Raw genomic sequence first — 22,504 nt, forward strand, 5'->3', positions numbered from 1 at the left:
AGAATATCTTTAATAAACTTCCTTTGGACACAGAAGTCTCATGCATGGGTTTGTTCTTCCTTCCCTCATGTGGACACAGGGTACCACATAATCACTTATTTGGAGAAGTATTTTCTGACAAATGCAGGAATAAATGATTAGGACAAACTGACAGAGGGTCCTTCTCACTTTTAAATTCTCAAACTCAGAGAACCCTCAGTCTGCTGTAGTAAGGGGCTCAAATTTAGAGGGAGAATGTATGCCTAGGAAGAGGAAAATAATGGATTAAAGCAAAGATTTTAGTAGGTACTACACAATTTCAAAAGTAACCAAATAACCTATTTTTGACATGACAGCAAACAGAAAAGAAATTAAAAATAAATTCATAGTGATAATGCCAAATTTTAAAATTGAAATCTTGTTCACTACTCATGACAAACAGTAGGACTTGAAATCTGAGAGCGATTTTGTGAAGGTGAAGATGTTGAAGAGCAAATAAAATTAATGCCTATGATAGCAGGAAAAATTAAATTCATAAATTCTGTTTATATTTCAAATCTAAATGTTAATTTGAATAATTGATATGCTCTAATTAGATATTTCCATAAGTATAAACTTGGTTTCTTGATCCAAAATGAGGATTTCTGAAATGCAAATTCTATTTCACTCATAAATAGTCATAAATGGATAGTAAGAAAGGAAAAACCTTCGATTGCCAAATAAATTGTCTGTGTAAACGGTAAACAAAAGATAATTCAATAAATAAGCAAATATTTTACTGAGCTCTCACTAATTTCCTAATTGTTCATCCCTGATCACTTTACCACTAAAGTTACACATATATGTAGATATATATATATATATATATATCTATATATATAGATATATATATCTATATATATAGATATGTATATACGTACATATGACAGGAAGAAAAGGAAGGGAAAGGAATAAACATTTCTACAATGCCTACTATGAGCCAGGCACTGTACTAAGCACTTTACAAATATTATCTTGTAACAACAGCCCTGAGGGGTAGGTACTATGATTATCCCCATTTTATAGTTGAGAAAACTGAGGTAGACAGGGGTTAAGTGACTTGCCAAGGGATCACACATTTGTATGTAAGGCATACTAGAATTCAGGTTTTCCTTACTCCAGGCCCACTACTTTTTCTGTTGTGACAGCATCAGCTCTAGAATGCTAGCCCCTTGGGGCAGAAACTGTTGGGTTCTTGCCTTTTTATTCCCATGCCTTAAACATTTGTTATTCAGTCATTTCTGACTGACTCTTGTGTCTGACTCTTCATGACCCCACTTGGGGTTTTCTTGGCCAAGATACTGGAGTGGTTTGCCATTTCCTTCTCCAGCTCATTTTACAGATGAGGACACTGAGGCAGACAGGGTTAAGTGACTTGCCCAGGGTCAAATAGCTAATAAATGTGAGGCCAGATTTGAACTCATGAAGATGAGCCTTCCTGATTCCAAGCCCAGTGCTCTTATCCACTGAGCAACCTAGCTACATGCCTTAAATATAGCAGATGCTTAATAAATGTTGACTGAATTAAAAGTAAGTGAAATTAATGTAGCGTTTTCAGGTTTTCAATTCTCCCAGTATGGTATAAAATACACGTTATTACTCATTTCAGATAAGGAAACACAAACTAAGAAGTGACAAGACTTTGCTGGGATCCCACAACTGATGTTTGAGGTGTTATCAAACCCAGGTACTCCTGATTATAGAGTCTACAAAAGGGTACAAATCCAACTTGTTTAGGGAAAAGATTCTGTTAGCTATGTAACAGAAAACCCTCAGACGTGATAAGGATTTAGATGGACATAATGAATTCATTAGGAGCTTATTTTTAAAGTGTAATGAAAAATCAACTTAGCAAATATCTTAAACAAGAAAAAAACTCAGTTCTGAAATTTTTACATAAAGAAAACTTTCACTCATTATATGAAAATTAAAACCTGCATTTTTCTCTTCCTGTGGTCACTGAACTCAGCTGCTTTACAAAATGACATCACCCTTGAGAATTAACACCTTGTTTGCATTCAACTTCTACCATAGCTACATAAACAAAAGAGTATAATTTTGTAAATTCGATTATTACAGAATTTTAGTGCTGGAAGGGCCATAGCCAGCTAAAGTTCAACACTGAAGTCTCTTGAGAACCTGCAAGATGACTTGTCTAAGCTTTTCACCCACAAAGCTAATCTTCACCAGAGTTTACAATAAGAATCTAGAATTCATTCCTGTCAAGTGCTATTTTTATTAAACCATCCTAACTCTAATTGGAGCAAAACTTTTGATAGCAATTATGGACATTATTACTAGAGGGGAACCTGATCTCAAACTATACTACAAATCAGTAATCATTAAAATTTATTTGATGCTGGTTTAAAAAATAGCTGAACTCAAACTATACTACAATCAGTAATCATTACAACTATTTGGTACTGGCTAAAAAAACAGAAGTAATCAGTGGAAAAGTTTAGGTACACAAGAACCAGAAGCAAAAGAACACCGATAAACTGAGAGATTCCAATGACTATGTCTTAGGTTGGATTCATTTTTCAACAAAAACTGCTAAGAAAACTGTAAAGCAATTCAGCAGAAGTTGGGTTTAGCCCAAAATCTCACATATACTACAACAAGCTCCAAAGAGAACACGACTTAAAGGTAATATAATAAACAAATATAGGAACAGGAAAGGAGAATATCTTTTACAACCATGTTAACAGTTTTTAACAAAGAAAGGGACAGAAGGGCTCACAGAAGATAAAGTAGACTATTTTGATTACATAAAATTGAAAATTTTTTGCATAAACAAAACCAACGCATTTAGGATTAGAAGAGAATCAAGTAACTGAGGGAAAATTTTTGTGTTAAAATTTTTTTAATAAAAGTATATCTAAGCTATATATAGAATTGATGCAAATATATAAGAACACAAATTAATCACCTAAAGATAAAAGGTCCAAATAGTTCTCAAAAGAAGAAAACAAAACTATCAACAAATATGGAAACATTCTCTAAATCACTAATTATAAGGAATGTAAATTAAAATATCTTCTATCTCACACTCATCAAATTGGCAAAGGCAAAAAAAAAAAAAAGAAAATGACAATTGTTGAAAAGGCTTTTGAAGGACAGACACATTGATGCACTGTTGCTGAGAGCTGTGAAATAGTCCAACAATTCTGAAAAACAATTTGGAAATACATCCACAGAGTCATTAAACTGTGAGTATTCCGTGACCCAGCGATACCCCAAAGGGGGAAAAGACCCACATATTCAAAAATATTTATGGCAGTACTTCTGTGGTAACAAAGAGTTATAAACAAAGTAGGAAACCATCAACTGGAAAATAGCTAAACAAATCACAGTATATGAATACATAATGTATTTTTACTGTACTACACAGAATAACAATTGAGACAGATTTAGAAAATGCTAGGAGGACTTGCATGACAAAATATAGAATGAAGTAAGCAGAACCAAAACAATTTATACAATGACTATTAAAAAAATCTATAAATGAACCTTTCCCCCTAAAAAACTCCCAAACAAATGAATTCTATCAAATGTTCAAAGAACAATTCCAATATTACATAAACTGTTATAAAAGGAGCAAAAAAGGGACCATATCACACTCTTTCATGACAAATATGATTTTGATACCTAAAGAGTCAAAATTGAAAAAAAATTATAAACCAATATCCCTAATGAAATTGATGTAAATATTTTAAATAAAATATTAGCGAAGAGAAAGTAAAACAATACATCAAAAATATTTTACACTACAATCAGACTGGGTTTTATACCATAAAAGCAGGGCTGGTTTAACATTAGGAAAACCAAAAAGATAATTAAACTAGTTAATAACAAAAACTAAAATCCTCTAACAATGGAGTAAGAAAAAGCTTTTGACAAAATACAATATCCATTTCTGTCAAAGATGCTAGAAAATACAGGAGTTAGTGGACGTTTCCTTAAAAGGATAGATAGTATACATTTAAAACCAAGAACTAGCATTAAATGTAATAAGGATAATTTGAAATCCTTTCAGATAAAATCAGACTTGAAACAAGGATAACCACTGTCATTACTATTTGGCATAGTACTGCACTAGAAATGCTGACTAAAGCAATTAGACAAGAAAAAGAAATTGGAGGAATAGTTAAAGAAGTAAAATTAGCATTTTACAAATGACATGATGGCATACTCAAAGAACTCAAAAGAATCAAACAAAAATTAAATGATAACTTCAGCCAACTTGCAGAAATAAATCCATAAAAATCATAATCATTTCCATGTGATACCAATAAAATCCAGCAGGAGAAAGATAAATTCATTTAAATGCTCGTGGGTAGGACAAATCAACATAATAAAATTGACAGCATTACATAAATTAATGTATTTATGCAATGGCATTCCAATCAAACTACCAAAGGATTACTTTACAGAACTAGAAAAATAATAAATTCATATGGAAGAAAAAGGTCAAGAACCTCAAAATAAAGAAAAAAATAAGAATGAAGGGACCCTAGCAATTCTACATCTCAAACTATACTACAACACAATAGTTCTCAAAATAAGTTGGTTAAAATATAAAAAGGCTGACCAGTGGAAAAGATTAGGTATACAACAAAGAAAAGTGAAGGAACATAGTAGCCTGGTGTTCAATAAACACCAAGACCCCAGCTACTGGCACTTACTATTTGATAACTACACAGAAAATTGGACAATAGTGTGGAAGAAATTAGATTTGGACCAACACTTCAGATCTTATGACAACATAAACTTAAAACAGATACATGAACTAAACATAATAGGTAATATAATAAACAAATTAGAGAAACATGGAAAAATTATCTATCATATCTATAGATAAAAGAAATATCCATGACCAAACAAGCGATTAAGATAACACAAGATAAAATGTATAATTTTGGTTACAAAAAAATTAAAATCAAATCCAATAAAGCTAAAATTAAAAGAGGAACAAATGACTAGGGAAGAATATTTACACCAAGTTTATCTAATTAGGGTCTCATTTCTTTTTCTTTTCTTTCTTTTTTTTTTTTTTGGTGAGGCAATCAGGGTTAAATGACTTACCTAGGGTCACACAACTAGTGTCAAGTATCTGAGGCCACATTTGACCTCAAGTCCTCCTGACTCCAGAGCCACCTAGCTGCCCCAGATCTCATTTCTAAGATATGTAACTGATTGAAATTTATAAGAATAAGAGCCATTACCCAATCGATACATGATCTAAGGATATGAACAGGTAATTCTCAAGGGAAGAAACTCAGGCTATCAATAGCCATATTTTTTTTAAATGCTCCAAATCACTAATAATCAGAGAAATGCAAATTAAAGCAATTCTAAGGCACCACCTCACCTCCAGCATAGGGAAAATGACCAAAGAAAGATAACGACAAATGCTGAAGGAGTTGTGGAAAAACAGGCACATTCATGTATAACATGTTGGTGGACTTGTGAATAAGTACAATCATTTAGAAAGCAATTTGGAACTACACACAAAAATTACTGAACACTGTGTATACTCTTTGATCAAGCTATACTACCGCCAGATCTATACCCAAAGGGAGAAAGAGGAAAGAGTCCTATATGTACAAAATTACAGCAGCTCTTTTTGTAGTGGGAAAAAACTGGAACCTAAGGGGAGGCCCATCAATTGGGGTATGAATGAAAGGCTGTACAAATTGTATTATATGAATATAATGGAATACTATAGTGCTGTTAGAAATAAGGATATAGAAACATGGAGAAAGACTTGTATGAACTGATGCAAAGTGAGCAAAACCATAAAAAAATTTATACTATAACATCAATATTATAAAAAATAAAATCAAGGTCTTGTAGAAACTAATGGGTAAAATGAGCAGAACCAGGTGAACAATTTATACAATAACATTACAAAACCAGACAACAACTCTGAAAGCTTCGTAAGAACTCATATCATGCAATTTTGATCAATAGATCAAAGCAACGACCATACATAACTCCAGAGAAATAACAAATCATGATATTCAATTCCTGACAGAGAAGTGATGGATTAAATATATGAGTCCATATTATTTCGGGGAATCTGTTTTGCTTGACTGAATATTTGTTAAAAAGAATTTTTTTCTTTTTTTTTTCCTCAATGGGATGGGAGAAGGAAGTAAACAAGTATTTATTAAGTGCCCTACTATGTGCCAGGCACTGTCACTTTACAAACATTATCTTATTTGATCCTCACAACCACCATGGGGGAAGAGGGGTTAATGCTATCACTAATCCCCATTTTAACAGCTGAGGAAACTGAGACTGAGGTTAAGTTACTTGTCCAGGGTCACACAACTAGCAAGTGTCTGAGACTACTCAAACACTCAGGTCTTCCTGACTCCAAGCCCAGTACTCTATCCACTAAGCCACCTAGCTGAGAAAGAATAAGTTTGTTAATTTTTTAAATTAGTCTTTTAAAAAACATGAATTAAAATGTAAAGAAAAACAGTGCCTTAAGATCTACAGTCAATAAGATGAGCAATCACAACTCAAAAATGATGAAGAATTGCCTTTGAAAGACAGGGGAGGAGCTAGAGATACAGAATGAGACACCCAATATAGAGTTGACTTTCAGGACTAAATTTGTTACAAGGGAGGGCTAGGACAGGCAGCAAGGGAGTAGTGGTAATTACACTTTTAAAATAAACAAAAGAGAGCAGAAGAAACTTCAGAAGGGGACAGACAAGTCAAGCAGTGTCGAACTACTATGTTAAATTTGAAAAAAAAATTTAAAGCTACATGTAGTGGAAATTCAAGGCTCCATATGTAGTAGTTCTCTATTCTTTGTATATGGAAATATTCATCTTTGTTAATGTCCAAAAGTTCCTTTGGCATCCACCCCAAAAGTTTCACAGTTAAACCTCTGAACACTGAAAGAAAGCTCCTTATTATAAAGAACAAAAATATTTTAAAAACCAGATTAAAATATATAATATGCCTAATTTAAATGTAGCAAATATTAATAAATAGGGCTCAGTTTGATTTCTACAAGTACACTTTATTCTCTCGGCAAATAAAAACTGAAGATTTCTAAGCATAAAACCAGTGACTTACTCTTTTCATCAGTTAGTGAGTATTTGGTATCTACTCTCTTTCATTATAAACAAATCAGTTATCCTTAGTATTAGTATATGCAAAATAAAGGTCCTATCTTCTGATGTATCACTCCACTACTTTGAGCGGTTATGTTGCCCTACTAATTTTACAGATATGAAAGTGATTCATCAACACAAGTATGATGTATAAGTGAGAGGTAGCATGGCATAATGGACATGGGACCAGACTTGGAGTCAAGAAGACCTGGATTCAAATACTATGATATCACTATTTTTTATTTATCCTATATAGAATAGCTTGTTTGTATACTGTCTCTCTCCAATTCAGACTGTTAGTTTTTCAAGGACAGGGATTTGCCTTTTGCTTTCTTTGTATGCACAGCACCGGCATATTGTAGGCACTTAATAAATATTTACTGACTTACTTTCTGCTAGATGTGTGTAAGTACGCAGAAATGGCATTCTTACTTAAGGACAATAAACAACCAGTAAAGAAAAACCATATTACTTTCAGTATGGTTCGTGAAGAAGGTAAATAATGAATGAATGAAGAAGAAAGAAAGAAAGAAAGATTTACCTCAGTTCAACTTCACCAAGAAGAGAAAGAAGAAGGGAAAGAAGGAATGAAGACACTTGGCATATTTTCCAAAAAAATGATAGATGTACTCTATAAATAGAAGACCTAGGGTATTTTAGTGATCCTATTGAGTACAGATCTCCCTTTAATATGAGAGAAATTTAACAGTCTATATGACCTCAACCTGGTCATTCCTAGCTTAAGAAAAATGATACAGAAATACTTTTATTGTGATTCTTCAATTGGTCAGGTAAAAATGATCAACCAATCAATCAACAAGGACTAACTCAGTATCTATGTATGCCAGGCACTGTGCTAGGGGCTGGGGATAAAAATACAAAGAATACAACAACTCCGATTCTGAATAACTTCCAACAACTTGGTATGGGGGTTAAATGAGATGAAATAGCATCAAAAATTGATGGGGGCAAGTGGTGGAAGGTAAAGTCCCTAGAAATATCTCAAAACTTCTCTGACTTGGTCAAGGTTTTAAAAGAAGTTCCAGAGAAACAATGAGATAATCTATGTTAACTAATTTTGCAGGTACTATTCACAACCCAGAGCCATTGGCCAAGAATAGCAGGAGGTGTGGTGGTGGTAATGACAGCACCTTCATATATGTATGCATGTATAATACGTGCAAACATATTTTTTCATCAGGCACAGGATCAGAAGAAAATGAGTCAAGGGATGTTATTCTGCACCATTTCTGACTTTGCATGAATAGCCTTCACTCTTCATTTTTCATAGTGAGCGAAAAAGAATGCCAGAACTGCAGTCAGAAGGGATAGAAGCTCACACCTTTCTCTGATACAAGTCATTCAACCTCTCTGAACCTTTTTCCTCATACTTTGTTAAACTTAAGACCTATATAAATATCAACTATTATTGTTATTCTCTACATATTCTTTATCCTTCAACTAATTCTTAACTCCCAATTTTTTAAGTGTAAACAGAAATGCTAACAAGCAACTAAGATAACTAGGGAAAATTCATAAAATGAAATCCACTAAAGCAAGTGATCCATTCCAGACACAAAGCTTCACCAATGCACGCTGGTAACCTACAGCTAAGAATTCTAGTATTCTCTTCTGTAGTCTACACACAGTAAGAGAAAAGGCCTAGCAAGAACATCACTCCTCTGCAGAAGGGTTTGGATGTTTAGTTTCAAGCGAATTATTTCTTATCAAATATAAATGCTTGCCAGCAAGTAATGTTTTCAAACAGTTACAAAAGAAGTTTCCAAAGCATCCTGAAAATCCACTTTCAGAGATAACAACTGAGGGGGAGAAGGAAGAAAAAGTCTTTGCCCATCACTAAACTGATGTTCTTGATTTGTATGTCATGGAAGGCACACTAAAATTGTTTTTCTGAGCTAAAAATAATACAATTAATCATGATAATTTTGTGAAGAGTTAAGCAGTTCAAACCTGAACATACCTAGTTTGCTTGAAAAATGAAAAAAAAGCATTTGAAAATTTGAAATCTCTATGCTACTTTTGTCTTCCCCTTTTGTTCTCCACAGACAGTATAATTATCAAGCGGTACTTTCCTTAACCTCATTTTCAAAACAGGCAACAAAATACCTCAAAGGACAAGATATAAAAAGATATTAACACTAATATCAGGCTGACCATCTATAAAAAGTTATCAACATTAATTCCTGACTAACCTCAGAACGTTCATCTTCTATTCATTTCCAATTTGCCAAATTTATCTTTCTAAAGGAAGAGTTTTCCAACGTCTCAAATTTGTTGCTCATATGAAGAGATTAATTTTTAGTCCCAGAAAATAGAATTGTTAGAGGAAATCAGAAAAATTACCATATTTAATATAGATTAGTCCCAACAAAGAAGGTTCCAAAAGAAAAAGGGAAAAAAAATTTTTTCACTCGTTTAATCTAGAACAATGTGTTAAGAACAAAATGATTTTTTTTTTATCTTTTGTGTCACAGCCTACTCTTTGGCAGTTTGGTAAATAAATTCATCATAAAATTACCAAAAAATGAATGATATCTAAATACAATTTTCAAAACAATAAAAAAATCTTTGGACCCCAAGTTAAGAATCCTTCTTATTAAAGAAACAGATGTCACTAAAATTATCTTTCAGTTCCTCCCAACAGTGAGACCCGGTCCCTGCCCTTATGTAGCTTACAACTAGTAAAGAAACAAGACATATGCATAAATAATTGTAATACAAAACAGAACAAATATCCCAAAACTGCCCAAAAGATGAATATAAAGTGCTACATGAACTCTAAAATAGTAAAAATCATTACTAACAAGGGAAACAAAGAAATACTTCATGCAGAGGCTGGCATTTGAGCTGTCCTTAAAGGATGAGTAGGATTCCTACAGAAGACTCAAGAAGGAGAATGACACTGGATTCTAGGCATACAAATCATAGGATTTAGAGCTGGAAAGGGCTCTTTAGAGAACTGAGGCACAGAAATGTTAATTAACTTGGTCAAGGTCAATTGGTCAAGGCAGCAAAGAGCAGAGCCAAGATTTTAGCCCAGATCCTCTGACTGGAAAGTCCTGTGCTCTTTTCCATTATACTACAATGATAGTAAACATGGAGTCATGAGCGCAGTATAAGGGAGCAAAATACAGCAGATTTCAACGTTTGGCTGGAGTTAGTATACAGAGCATAAAAGAGTGCAATGTGAGACAAAACTGGAAAGGGAGCACGGCACCAGATTGCGGAGGGCTTTGAATGAAGGCGAAAGAGGTGGAATTTTATTTAGTAGGCAGTGGGGAACCACTGAAGGATTTTGCACACAAGAGCAAAGTGAACAGAAATATGAATATGGAAGAATGATGCTGCAGTGGAAGAAGCAAGGAGAGGACTAAAGCTGGGGAATACTGCCAAGAGGAAGTCTGTTACATTCCTAGTTAAGTATAATTTACATTTAACTTAATGGGAATAATTTTAAAGAAATGGGAAAGTGATATAGATGAAAAGATACAAAAATAACTGAAGATGCTCAGTCCAGAAGAAAAAAACTTTTTCTTCCATTTAACAAGTATTGACCAAGCATCAGAGGCCTTTATTATTAGGCCCCAGAACAGGGTAGACACCATTACATGATAGCTATGACACAGACAAAATACTATAAGGGATGAAAAAAATTTCATCTAACAGTAAAAAGAACAAGAAGATTGAATCAATTAGCAAGCATTAATTCAACGCCTACTAAATTCCAGGCACTAAGTTAGCACCTATCCTTGCCCTCTGTAGTTTACAATCTAGCCAATGGAGATAACATGTACAGAAACAAAAAAGATAATTTGAGGAGAAGGTGGAAAGCACTAGTAGCTATAGGGATAAGTAAAGATTTCCGAAAGATGGTAGTTAAGAAAAATCTAAGAGGCAGAAGTGAAGAGGTAGTACATTCTAGGCCGGGGGGGGGGGGGGTCCACAAAGACACCAAAACTAGTAAGAGCTAGTTATAAGTAGTTAACAGCTACATATAAAGAATAAGGACAGTGTGGACCACAGCGTGCATGACAGGAAGAAATGTGTAATGAGGCTGAAAAGGTAGGTTGGGGCCAGCTTGTGAAGGGCTTTATATTTGATCGTAGAGATAACAGGGAGCCAGAGAATGAATAAACTCCTAAAACTAAATCACTTTGGCAGCTGTGTGGAAGATGAGGAAAGGATGGAAGTAAGGAGAGAACTAGAGTGGTTATGTGAGTGACTCTGGGAGAAGGGGACAACAAATGTTGTAAAGGCAGAAATGACAAGATCTGGCAAATGATTGGCTATATGAGGTGAGTCAAAGTCAGTGACATGGAACTTTTGAATGTGGCTAATTAGAAGGATAGTGGTATCTTTGACAGAAGCAATTAAGTTAAAATGGATGGATTTGGAGAGGAAAGATAATGAAATCTGTTTACGTTGAGTAAAGGACATCCAGTTTAAAAAGGAAGACTATATTACAACCATTATGAACAGCAGCCCTGCTTTTTGTGAGGTCCATGGATCACTGATTTAAAACTGAAAAGAAATTTAGAAGATACCAAGTCTAATCCCAATATTTTACAGATGAGGAAAAGAGAAGTGAATTGTTCAGGGTACAACAGCTAATTAGGTATCTCAGGCAGGATTCAAACTCAATTCTTCCTGATTCTGAATCCAATGCCCTCTATCCACTAATAGCAATTTTTATTATTGCCTGTAGTATTTGTAAAATTTGACTCTTAGTTTTAAGGCAAACATTTTCTGTGTCCTTGGCCTTTTCTCCTGACAATACCTAATTACAAAGGTGTTGGAAATATTAGATTGAGATGGTGCCACTTCATAATCTTGTAAGGTCAATTATTAAGAATATAGGTACTGTTACCACTTGCATTCTATAGTATATAAGATAATAATAAAAATAATAGCTAACATTTTATATAGCATTTACTATGTGCCAGATATAGTTTAAAGCACCCTTTATAAATATTATCTCATTTGATCCTCACAATAACTCTATGAGGTAGGTACTATTATCCTCATTTTACAGTTGAGGATACTAAGGCATACAGAGGGATTTAAATAACTTGCCCAGGGTCACACAGCAAGTATCTGAGGCTACATTTGAATTCAGGTCTTCTTTTTCTTTTCTTTTCTTTTTTTTTTTTTAAGTGAGGCAATTGGGATTAAGTGACTTGCCCAGAGTCACACATCTAGGAAGTATTACGGGTCTGAGGCCATATTTGAACTCAGATCCTCCTGACTCCAGGGCCCATCCTGTATCCACTGCACCATCTAGCTGCCCCTAATTTAAGTCTTCTTGATGCTAGCCCCAGCCTCAATCCATTATTGTCGCCTAGCCACAGAAGCACATATAAGGGAATTACATATTACATATTCATTTGATAAAGACAATTTTCTATGTAATAATCCAGTTATAAAATAAAAGTAACATTTTACTATCACTGCTGTTTTACGTAAGAATACTGGCTACATAGGGTAGTAAGACTATCAATACCATTGTCCATTGGTGTATACTACGTTATTGCTTTAGAGAATTATTGGAGTTGTGGGGGGAAAGGAAAAGGATAAAAGATGTTTTCAGCTAATTCACAGGAAGCAAGAATAATCTCACACAGCCTAGCATAAAAATATTCATGTGCTTTTGTCTTTAAGAACATGAAATAAAGAGTGAAAAAAAGAACAAAGCTACCAGAAAAGCTGTAAGATTATATATTATATACAAAAATGTAAAAACCAGTAACATCAATAATATTCTGACACCTGCTATGAAGAAGACAGAAAGCTAAAATTTACAGAATCTTCAGTATGTCAAATTAACTTTAAAATAACACAAAGACCACATCCCTTCTCTTTGGGGAGAGCTAGAGAAGGGAAGAGAAACACAAAGGGCATGAGAAAGAAGCAGTAATCTAATTTTCCTTTAGGAAATAAATCCAGAAGGCAATTAGTTATATCTTCTAATTCCAACAGCCAACTAAATTTTATTTTTCCTTTTACCCTCCATTCCAAGAGTAAATGTGCTAGATATCATATCACATATTTTTATCTTAAACAGTGTTTGCTGATAATTAATCACAACCTCTGGTAAAGTATGGCAAAGAGAGATCACCTGAATCTTTCCCTCCAAACCTTAACCACTACTCAATTTTTAAACCAGTATATAAATTCAACCTTTCTTCTCTCCACCCCCAACTGTTTCCTACTTCTTACTCATCACATCTTTTTGTCTTTATGCTGATGCTGACCCACTATGATGTTTTTCTAGGTTTTTTCTATCTTCAGTTTCATAATCATATTATAACAAATGCCATTGTCAAAATAATCTTTCACCTATGCTCTACTATATGGTCTCCCACAACTCAAAACTCTTCACTGACTCTACATTATTTTTCTTAGTAAATTTCATCTACAGTACTTAGATTTTATCTCACCAACAAATATTTACCATACAGTAGTACTTTATGCATCACACTATATAAACAGACAACAGCATAATGCACTAAAATAAAAATTATCCTGGGAATCAGGAGAGCTGGCTCTTAGTCCCAGCTCCACTCCTAAATACTCAAATAACTTGGGTTAAATTACTTAATCTCTCTGGGTCTCAGTTTCCTAATCTGTAAAATGAGTGGGAATGGACTAAAGAAAGGTAAAGCCCTACTTTTGTCAATCCTTTGTCTTCCATCTCCTCTCCGTACTCCCATTTGCTTCTAACACTACAATTAAAATAATTTTCTTCTGTCTCCATATTTTATGTCACGCTAGTTTTATGAATGGAACAAAAAAAAGTAAAATTCATTAAGCCGTCCCTATCACTTAATTCAAAAATCACCTTAAGACCATCTTTTTGGAAGTCCCTCTAACTTATTAAAGCTAATTAATCAATTAAAGTTACTTATCAGTTCAACCGTTAAAGGTCCCGTTCTCCCTACCATTGGTGAAAAGAAACATTCAGCCTACCTTAAAAATAGAGAAAAAAGATACTTTCTAAAAACAAACGTCAGTCTTTTTTTTATCTAGCCTCAAGCTAGCACACATAGCATACTTGAATAATTAGCAATAACTACAATAATTTATCTTCATTTTGATTTTGGTTTCTTGTTGCCTGTTTTTTCCTCAACCTGATCTTCAACAGATGGTCTCAAAAGTAAGAGCTCTGCTCTACAATATCTTTTAATATTTTAAAGACTTTTGCTGTTGGCTTTAAGAAACAAATACCAACATACTAGACCTAGTTTGACATGCCTAGACGGAAATATGCTAAGTTTAAAGCAAAGGCGTCTCAGAGTTCTAAACTGCAGGTGGCTCCTCGGAGGAGCAAAGCAGCCCGCGACAGGCGGAGGAAATCCAGCAAGTCAGAAGAGCCGCCGAGCATTCTGGGACTCGTCTCCACAGTTACCCACGTGCATCCAACCCAACCGTGTTTTGGCACAGCCAAGACTACAGGTCCCATGATGCCTGTAAAACCCACCTTCCCCTTCAAACCCTGTGGCTTCAACTAAAGCTTCAAGTATACCCCTAAAATTCCTCCGCCCTTCACCAAAAACGGGACGTGGCTATTCCGGCCCTCTGAGGGGGCCCTTGGGCCAGTCAGGTCAGGGGAAATCCAGCCCCCCTAAAAATTAGAAAATGCGTCACAAGCCGAAGACCTCCAAAGACCCCGAATGTGCCCCTACACAAAAGCAGCCTGCCCAGTTGGCCCCCAGCCCCGCGAGCCAGGGTTCACTCACCACCCCGCCCCCAGCCCCGTCCTTCCTCCTCTCCCGTATTTCCCTAGGTCACTGACAACCCGGACCCCTCCCTCGACGGGAGGCCGTCCCTCTTCACCCCCTCTACCATCCTCTCCCCACGGCATCACTTCAGCTGCCCCAGGGGACACGGCTGAGGGTTCTCGCCGCTGAAACCCGAAGCCCGGCCTCAGGCAGGGCGAGCTGCCGGGGTCACCGGGCCCATGGGGCGAGGGGGAGGGGAGAGAACTCGAGGACCTGGAAGGAGGGGGCGGGGAACCCCCACACACACCCACTCCGAAAGACGGAGCCAGAGAGGCCAAGTTCGATCCCATAATACTGGACTAGGAACACCACCCCCCAAGTCATTCTCGACGACCCTCTCCCGCACTGTTACCCCCATCCCCACGTCCCCCTCTACCACCTACCGAGCCAACCTTCCCCCTCTTCCATACAGTTCCCAACCCCCTCTTCATCCAGCTCTTCAGCTTCCCCATCCCCCCACTAGTTCCCCAACCCTTCTCTCTCCCCTGCTCCCCACAGTAGTCCAGCCTCTCCCCAGTTGCTCCCCCACCCCCACACAGTTCCCCCGTTCCCCAGGCTGCTTCCCCATCCCCCATCATACCGTTCTTCCCAAGAACCCCGCCTCCCTCGTACCGTTCCAACCCTTCCCATACAGTTCCCCAGTCCCCATCCCCCATTATTCCCCCTCCCCCTAAAGCTTTCCCCCAGCCCTCCCCCTCATATTGTTCTGCACGAACCTCGACCCTCCCCACGCAGCTGCCGCGTGCTATCCCCCCAAACTCAAGCCATCTTGCCCCATTCCCCCCCTTATTATCTTACCCACACAACAACCAAACTTCAACACTCGCATCCCCCTACCCACAGCCCCTCCCGTTCTGCTACCTTCAAGGTATCCCCCCACCACCACCTCGTGGATTGTATTTATCCTTCATCCTTCAACCCCCCCACCTACATATTTTAGCCCACACACAAGGTTGTTTCCCCCCCACACCCTAACCTGTCCCCCACGCAGGTGTCCGCATACCATCCTTCCCAATCCCTTCATTCCTCTCCCCTTTATTACCCACACGTTCCTCCCCCACCCCCAGTTGAGGTGCTCAGCCCCCAGCCCCATTACTGCCCTCCTGCACCAGCACCCACTCCCCACCACTCACCTTCTCCGGAAGCAGTCCCTCTCTCCCGGTCTTAGTGCCCCACTGTCATCCCCCGCCGGGTCCCCTTTACCCCTACACCTGCCCCCCAACTCCCCAAAGAAAGCCAGCCCCTCCCCTTCTGCCGGCGCCCTCCCCCCCTACCCCCATCGCCGGGAAGCCGGCCTGGGCGCGCCCTCCCCCCCTCCACCGGACTACCCGCAACGTCACGCCCGGCAGTCACCCGCTAGAGCCCGGAGCCTGGGAGGCAGCAACGGCGGTGGCGGGGTTTGGGGCTCCGTCAGTATGGGAGGGGAAAGGCTGAGGCCGGCGGAGGGAAAAGGGGTCCGTCTCCAAGACCGGGCGGCGTCGGTCCACCCCCTGCCCGCGAGGCTTGTCATCCGCTCCCGGCCCGTTACTCACTGACAGCAGCAGCATCTGAGTGCATTTTCGTGCAGCTCCTCCACTGCTCCCGCCGGCCCGGCCTCAGCTCTCTGCCTCCCAAAGCCCCCGCCGGCTAGCAGCAGCTCCGGCTCCTGGCAGGGTACCCGCCGCGGCCTCGGAGCCCGCCCCCGGCTTACCCACCCCGCCTCCACCATTGGCTCTCCGGCTCGCCCGGCACCGCCCTCTTCCACCATTGGTGAACGAGCGAAGCGGGAGGCCGCTAGAGGGCGACCAAGGAAGGCGAGCACGCCCCACCCCTCAAACCCAGGACGATTGGCCTCCGAGTCCAATCCTCGCCCCAGCCCCCGCTGGAGGTTTCCTCCGCCACTAGCCGGTTGGACCCGGTGGCTGTCAGTCATCCCAGGGGTTCCGAAAGCGCGTGTAAAGGGGCAAGGCTTGGGGACAGGTTGAGGCAGTCCCCTCCCCCAGGTCCCCGGGCTTGGGATTGGTGGAGAAACAGGCAGCACACAGAGAGGGGCTGGCTTCCGAGACAAAGCCCAAGAAACTGTCCCAAAAGAGCCGGGAGGGACGGGGAGGGGCGGGGGCCATTAGGACCGCCCCCTCCCCCACTGCCTGAAAGGGATGGGAAGACCCAAGTCAATTCTGTTTCGTCTAAAACCTCATCTCCTGGCCTTCCTCCCTCTCTCCACCCCCGGCCTCCTGCCACCACCACCCCCCGCCCCGCCCCGTCCAGCCCTCTGCCCAGGGGCGCCTTGGAATCTGGGCTCGGATCTCTCCCGGAATCCCGCGTTCCTTCCCTGCAGCTGCCCCTGGGCAGAGCCTGCAGCTCTCGGTGGGAGTGGTGGGCACTGCCTTTCCTCGGGCGAGGCTGGGGCCCCTCTTCCGCGCCGCAGTCCTTCAGCTCGGAAAAGCTGCGGTTTCCGGTTTCTCCCCTGAAGTCTCAAACCTTATCATGAGACAAATCTCCGTTTTCTCCCAAGTGCGGGGCACACTGTAGGCGCTTAATAAATGCTTGTTGTCGTGACTTCACTGTTACCTCTAGGATCAAGCATATCCTCCTTTTGTTTGAGATTTTAAAACCCATTACAACCTACTTTTCCAGTCTTTCTACACATTACCTCAAATGTGCCCAAGATGGTCCATACTAATTGGCATTCTTCTGGTGGTTCAACACGCCAAGCATGTACCGTTCCTCGACTTTGCACGTGGCAGTTCACAGCACCCCGTTCCCCAAACCCCTACCCCAAAGGCACACCCTCCTCACCTCTGCCTCTTAGAAGCCTGGTATTCGATCAAAGCACAGCCGCAGCACCACTTTCTGCATGCAGCCTTTTCGGATACCCACCGGCATCTAGTGCTTTCCCTCCAAAATTATCTTGTATCGCTTTTGAACCCAAGAGAGGATGGGGCTGAGCATGCGCTGGGTCAGCTTCCGGTGACAAGTGCTCTAGACTCTGGATTAATATGTTGTATGTAACTATGTTCTGTCTCTGATGGTGATAGGCTGTAAGCCCTGGGAGGGCATGAAATATTTCACCTTTAGCTTTGTATCCCCAGCACCTAACACAGTACTGGATGCCTACGTAGTGAACTTAACAAATGCTTGATTAGTTTTCTCGTCTCCCAACTCAGACCAGGCAGCTAGGTGGCCCAGAGTGCAGAGCCTGCAGTCAGAAAGACCCCAGGTCAAGTATGACCTCAATACACTAGCAGTGTGACCCTGATCAAGTCACTTAACCTGTTTGAGTGTCCTCCACTGTAAAATAGGGATAATAACAGCACTTACCTCCCAGATTTATTGTCTGATAACATGAAATAATACTTGGGAAAAAAGCCCTGGCACGTTTGTTGTTCAGTCCTGTCTGACTCCTCAGAGACCCTGTGGACCATAGCAAGCCAGGCCTTTCTGTACTCCACTATCTCTCAAAGTCTGTTCAAGTTCATTTTCGTTTGCTTCCATGACACTATCTATCCATCTCATCCACTGCCATTCTCTTTTCCTTTTGCCTTCAGTCTTTCCCAGTATCAGCATCTTTTCCAGTAAGTCGTGTCTTCTCATTATGTGGCCAAAGTGTTTAACCTTGAGCTTTGGTATTTATCCTTCCATTGATGAGTCAGAGTTAATTTCTCCAAGTATTGATGGATTTTATCTCCTTGCTGCCCAAGGAACTCTCAAAAGTCTTTTCCAGCACAATTCAAAAGCACTGAGTCTGTGGTTCTCAGCTTTCTTTATACGCCATCTCTCCCAACCAATATATTGCTACTAGAAAAATCATAGCTTTGACTATATGAACCTTTGTCAGCAAAGTGATATCTCTGTTTTTCAGTATGCTGTCCAGGTTTGGCATAGCTTTCCTTCCAAGGAGCAAGCATCTTTTAATTCCATGGCTGCAGTCACTTTCTGTGATGGTCTTTGAGCCAAAGAATATAAAATCTGACACTGTTTCCATTTCTTCTCCCTCTGTTTGCCAAGAAGTAATGGGAGGTTTGGGGGGTTGTTTGGACTAGCAAGCTTTTTTACACAATCTTCTTTCCCCCTCACCAAGAGGCTTCTTAATTCTTCTTCACTTTCTGCTGTCAGAGTGGTATCATCTGCATATCTGAGACTGTTGATGTTTCTTCTGGAAACCTTAATTCTGGCATTTAATTCTGGCATTTTGCATGATGTACTCTGCATTTAACTTAAATAAGGTGAAAGTATACAGCCTTATCATACTCCTTTTCCAATCTTAAACCAATCAGTTCCATCTTTGGTTTTAACAATTGTTTCATGACCCACGTACAAGTAAGATGATCTGGTACTCCCATCTCTTTGAGGACTTGCCACAATTTGTTGTGATCCATACAGTCAAAGGCTTTAGTGTGATCAATGAAGAAAAATAGGTGTTTTTCTGGAACTCCCCTGTTCTCTCCATAATCCAGTCAATGTTGGCAATTTGGTCTCCAGTTCCTCTGCCTCTTTGAAAACCAGCCTGATCTTCTGGTAATTCTCAGTTCATATATTGCTGAAGCCTAGCTTGCAAAATCTTAAGTGTAACTTTGCTGGTGTGTGAAATGAGTGCAATTAATTGCTCTACAGTTTGAATATTATTTGGCATTGTCCTTCTTTAGGATAAGGAAGTAAAGTGACCTTTTCTAATCCAGTGGCCACCACTGAGTTTTCCAAATTTGCTGGCTTATTGAGTACAGCACTTTAACGGCTCAGTTGAATAGTTCAGTTGAAATTCTGTCACTTCCACTAGCCTTATTGTTAGCAATGCTTCCTAAGGCCCACTTGACTTTACTCTCCAGAATGTATGGTGCTAGGTCAATAACTATATAATCATGGTTATCTGAGATGTTAAGATCTTTCTTGTACAATTCTTCTGGCACATAGCAGGTACTTAATAAATACTTATTTCTTTCCCCCCTCTTCTCATACTAAGGTAAAGGAGAGACATTGTTAGCCTTTATTGGTAAAGCCTATCTGCTATAGGAATATTGAAATACTAATAGACATGGGAGAGTGCTCAACAAAGGTTTCTGTCTTTTTCCCACATGAAACCCTTTCAGAGACTGATTACAAAATAAGTGTGCCTACATCTTCAATGTCCATCATCCCCTCTGATAGGTAATAATTTTCCAGTTCTACTCTCTCTCTCTCTCTCTCTTTCCCTCTCCCCCTCCCCCCACCAAGGATTTGCTTTTGAATTAATTCCTACTAATCTAAAATGGTTTTAAGACAGCTAACTAGAGATTTAGGCATTATGTCATCTACACGTACCTATGTTCCTAAAAAGTAAATCAGGCACCAACATACCCGGAAAGATTGTATCACCCAAGCAGGAATTAAAGTCAGCCACCAGATGTCTGGTTCTAGCCCAAAAATCCAAAGACGCTGAACTGGTTTTGCTACTTAGCCCTGGGAAGTAGATTGAAGCCATTTTCTAAAGAGCCCACTATGGTCCAATTTGATAGACTAAGACTGTAGCCGTCCTCATTCAGAAACTATGCTAGCTCCTTTAATGAGCCAGGAACCTGGCTTCTGAGTTGTAGGAACCAGAAAACATACAAGCTAACTATTCATTGACGTGGATATTCTTCTGAATACTAAACTTCCTTCTATTTCAAGAAATCTCACCTTTTCTCTAAGCACCCCTCTCTCAAATATTACCTTTAATTATTTAATACTTTCAAATTAAATTATAGTATGATTGTGCTTCTTCCAGTATGTATTTGTTCTTTTCAGAAATTACTTAGCCAATGTTTGGCTAATCCAATTTATATGTAACCCAATCCCCCCCAAATTCTGGTTTACACAGACTCAATTCAATGTTACACCTGACCCTAAAGTCATACCTCTTTAGCTCATTTTACCCCAACCCAGAATATCTTCTGGAAAAATATTCATAAATAACTATATATATATATATATATATATATAATATAATATATAATATATATATATATATATATATATATATATATATATATATATATATATATATAGCTCGTGTCTCCACAGATGTGGATAAAAGGACCCCAGTCCCTATGTGGGCGGTGAAGGTTGTAATGAGTATCAAGTGTGAGATACAGGACAACTTTATTTCACCCCATAGGAAGAATGAAGAAGACATGAAGGACTCACAGTAGCCCACAGACTATCAATAGAATTCTCCTCCCTTTCTGGTGAGTCCCACCTTGCCCCAGATCTCTATGTTGTCACCCAGACTCATAGCACCACCCTGTGGTTTGGACTTCCCACAGAAAGAAAATGAAGTTGAGGTTTCTAGAAAAGGGCAACTTCCCCCCAACATGCTGGTTGGTCCCACTTTCACACTAAAGACTTACAGAAGCATCAAGCCCTCTGGTACTACCCTAGAGATCTTGACCTCCCTCCAGAAGAAAAATGTCACTGTGGTTCTTAGAGAAGCCAGCCCCTCCCCACTGGAGCTCCGTAGTGGTCCAGACAACTCACAGCTGTTGGGAAAGGCAGAGTCCAGCGGGGCTTTTTTGTCTTTTGTTTGTTTGATTGTTTGGTTGGGTTGATTCCCTCTTGCTGCATGAGAGGGAATGCTGGTGATTCTTCTTCCAAGACCCCTACTCTGTCCAAGAACATCACCTGTTAGTTCTTTCCTTTCTGTCTTAAACACTGGGGCTCCCCATCACCTGGAGCCACCTGGCTGAGAGCATTTGCCAGCTGCTCCACATGACTACCTCTGCCTCTCCAGGGGAAGGACCAGGGCACTCAAGAGTACAAGAACCACATTACTACTTCAGACAGCATAAAATTCTCTATTATCCCTACACCAATGCCTATTCATTTCTATCAAAGGCAAATGGCATGCCTTTCAGCCAAGAGGCTTCCATCTCCATAGAAGAGAGTTTCCTGGGAACTATACCAATTCACAGTGCCCCTTGAGGACCAAAGTCCTTTCTCAGGTCTCTGGATTCTAACCTGTGCTCAGAAAGTGGGGGCGGGGAAAAGGCAATAAGGGAGGAAAAGTCCTGAGTCTTTAACAAAGACTCTCTTTTTTAGGCTCAGGAGAGGGGATCTCTGATAAACAACAGTTCAAGCTAGTAAGTATATTCTTAATTGATGAGATATAAAGTCACATCCAGAAACTCACCACTCTGTAAACTCATCAAATTGTTCAGGGGACTCTTATGGTGGCAAAAGCATGATAATGAATCAATTATTATTTTAAAACATATTAATGAATAAATAATATATTGTTACCATATAGCAAGAAAAAACATGTAAAACAGAAGTTCCCTGATTGAACTAAGACTGATGTGAATGACTATTGAAGATGCAACAGTGCTCTCTGTCCTTGGCTATGTTCTGGTCAACCTTTTGATCAATGGAGTAGCAAAGACATAGAGGGTTGGATTATCATATCCAAGAATAGCTCTGAAGCTAGAAGGGATAGCTAATACCTAATATGACAAAACTGGGATCCAAAAAGATCTCTACAGGCTAGAGCCTTAGGATGAACCTAAAAGGACAAAATGTAATAGGGACAAATGTGAATTCTTGCACCTGGAAAAAAAAATCAAC

The 22,504-nt window shown here is 39.4% G+C and overlaps 1 protein-coding gene across 2 annotated transcripts in view; it reads right to left on the reverse strand.

Moving 5' to 3' along the window:
• Positions 1–16,639, reverse strand: part of DCUN1D4 (defective in cullin neddylation 1 domain containing 4) — an 88,388-nt gene extending 71,749 nt beyond the window's left edge. For both annotated transcript variants that reach the window (XM_020990263.2, XM_020990253.2), the window contains exon 1: positions 16,483–16,639. In XM_020990263.2, coding sequence (XP_020845922.1) covers positions 16,483–16,507 — 25 coding nt within the window. In that variant the 5' untranslated portion in view covers positions 16,508–16,639. The remainder of the gene's footprint in view (positions 1–16,482) is intronic.
• Positions 16,640–22,504: the final 5,865 nt, after the last annotated feature.

Source organism: Phascolarctos cinereus, unplaced genomic scaffold (genome assembly GCF_003287225.1).
Source record: "Phascolarctos cinereus isolate Bilbo 61053 unplaced genomic scaffold, phaCin_HiC Scaffold_9;HRSCAF=440, whole genome shotgun sequence".
NCBI lineage: Eukaryota > Metazoa > Chordata > Mammalia > Diprotodontia > Phascolarctidae > Phascolarctos > Phascolarctos cinereus.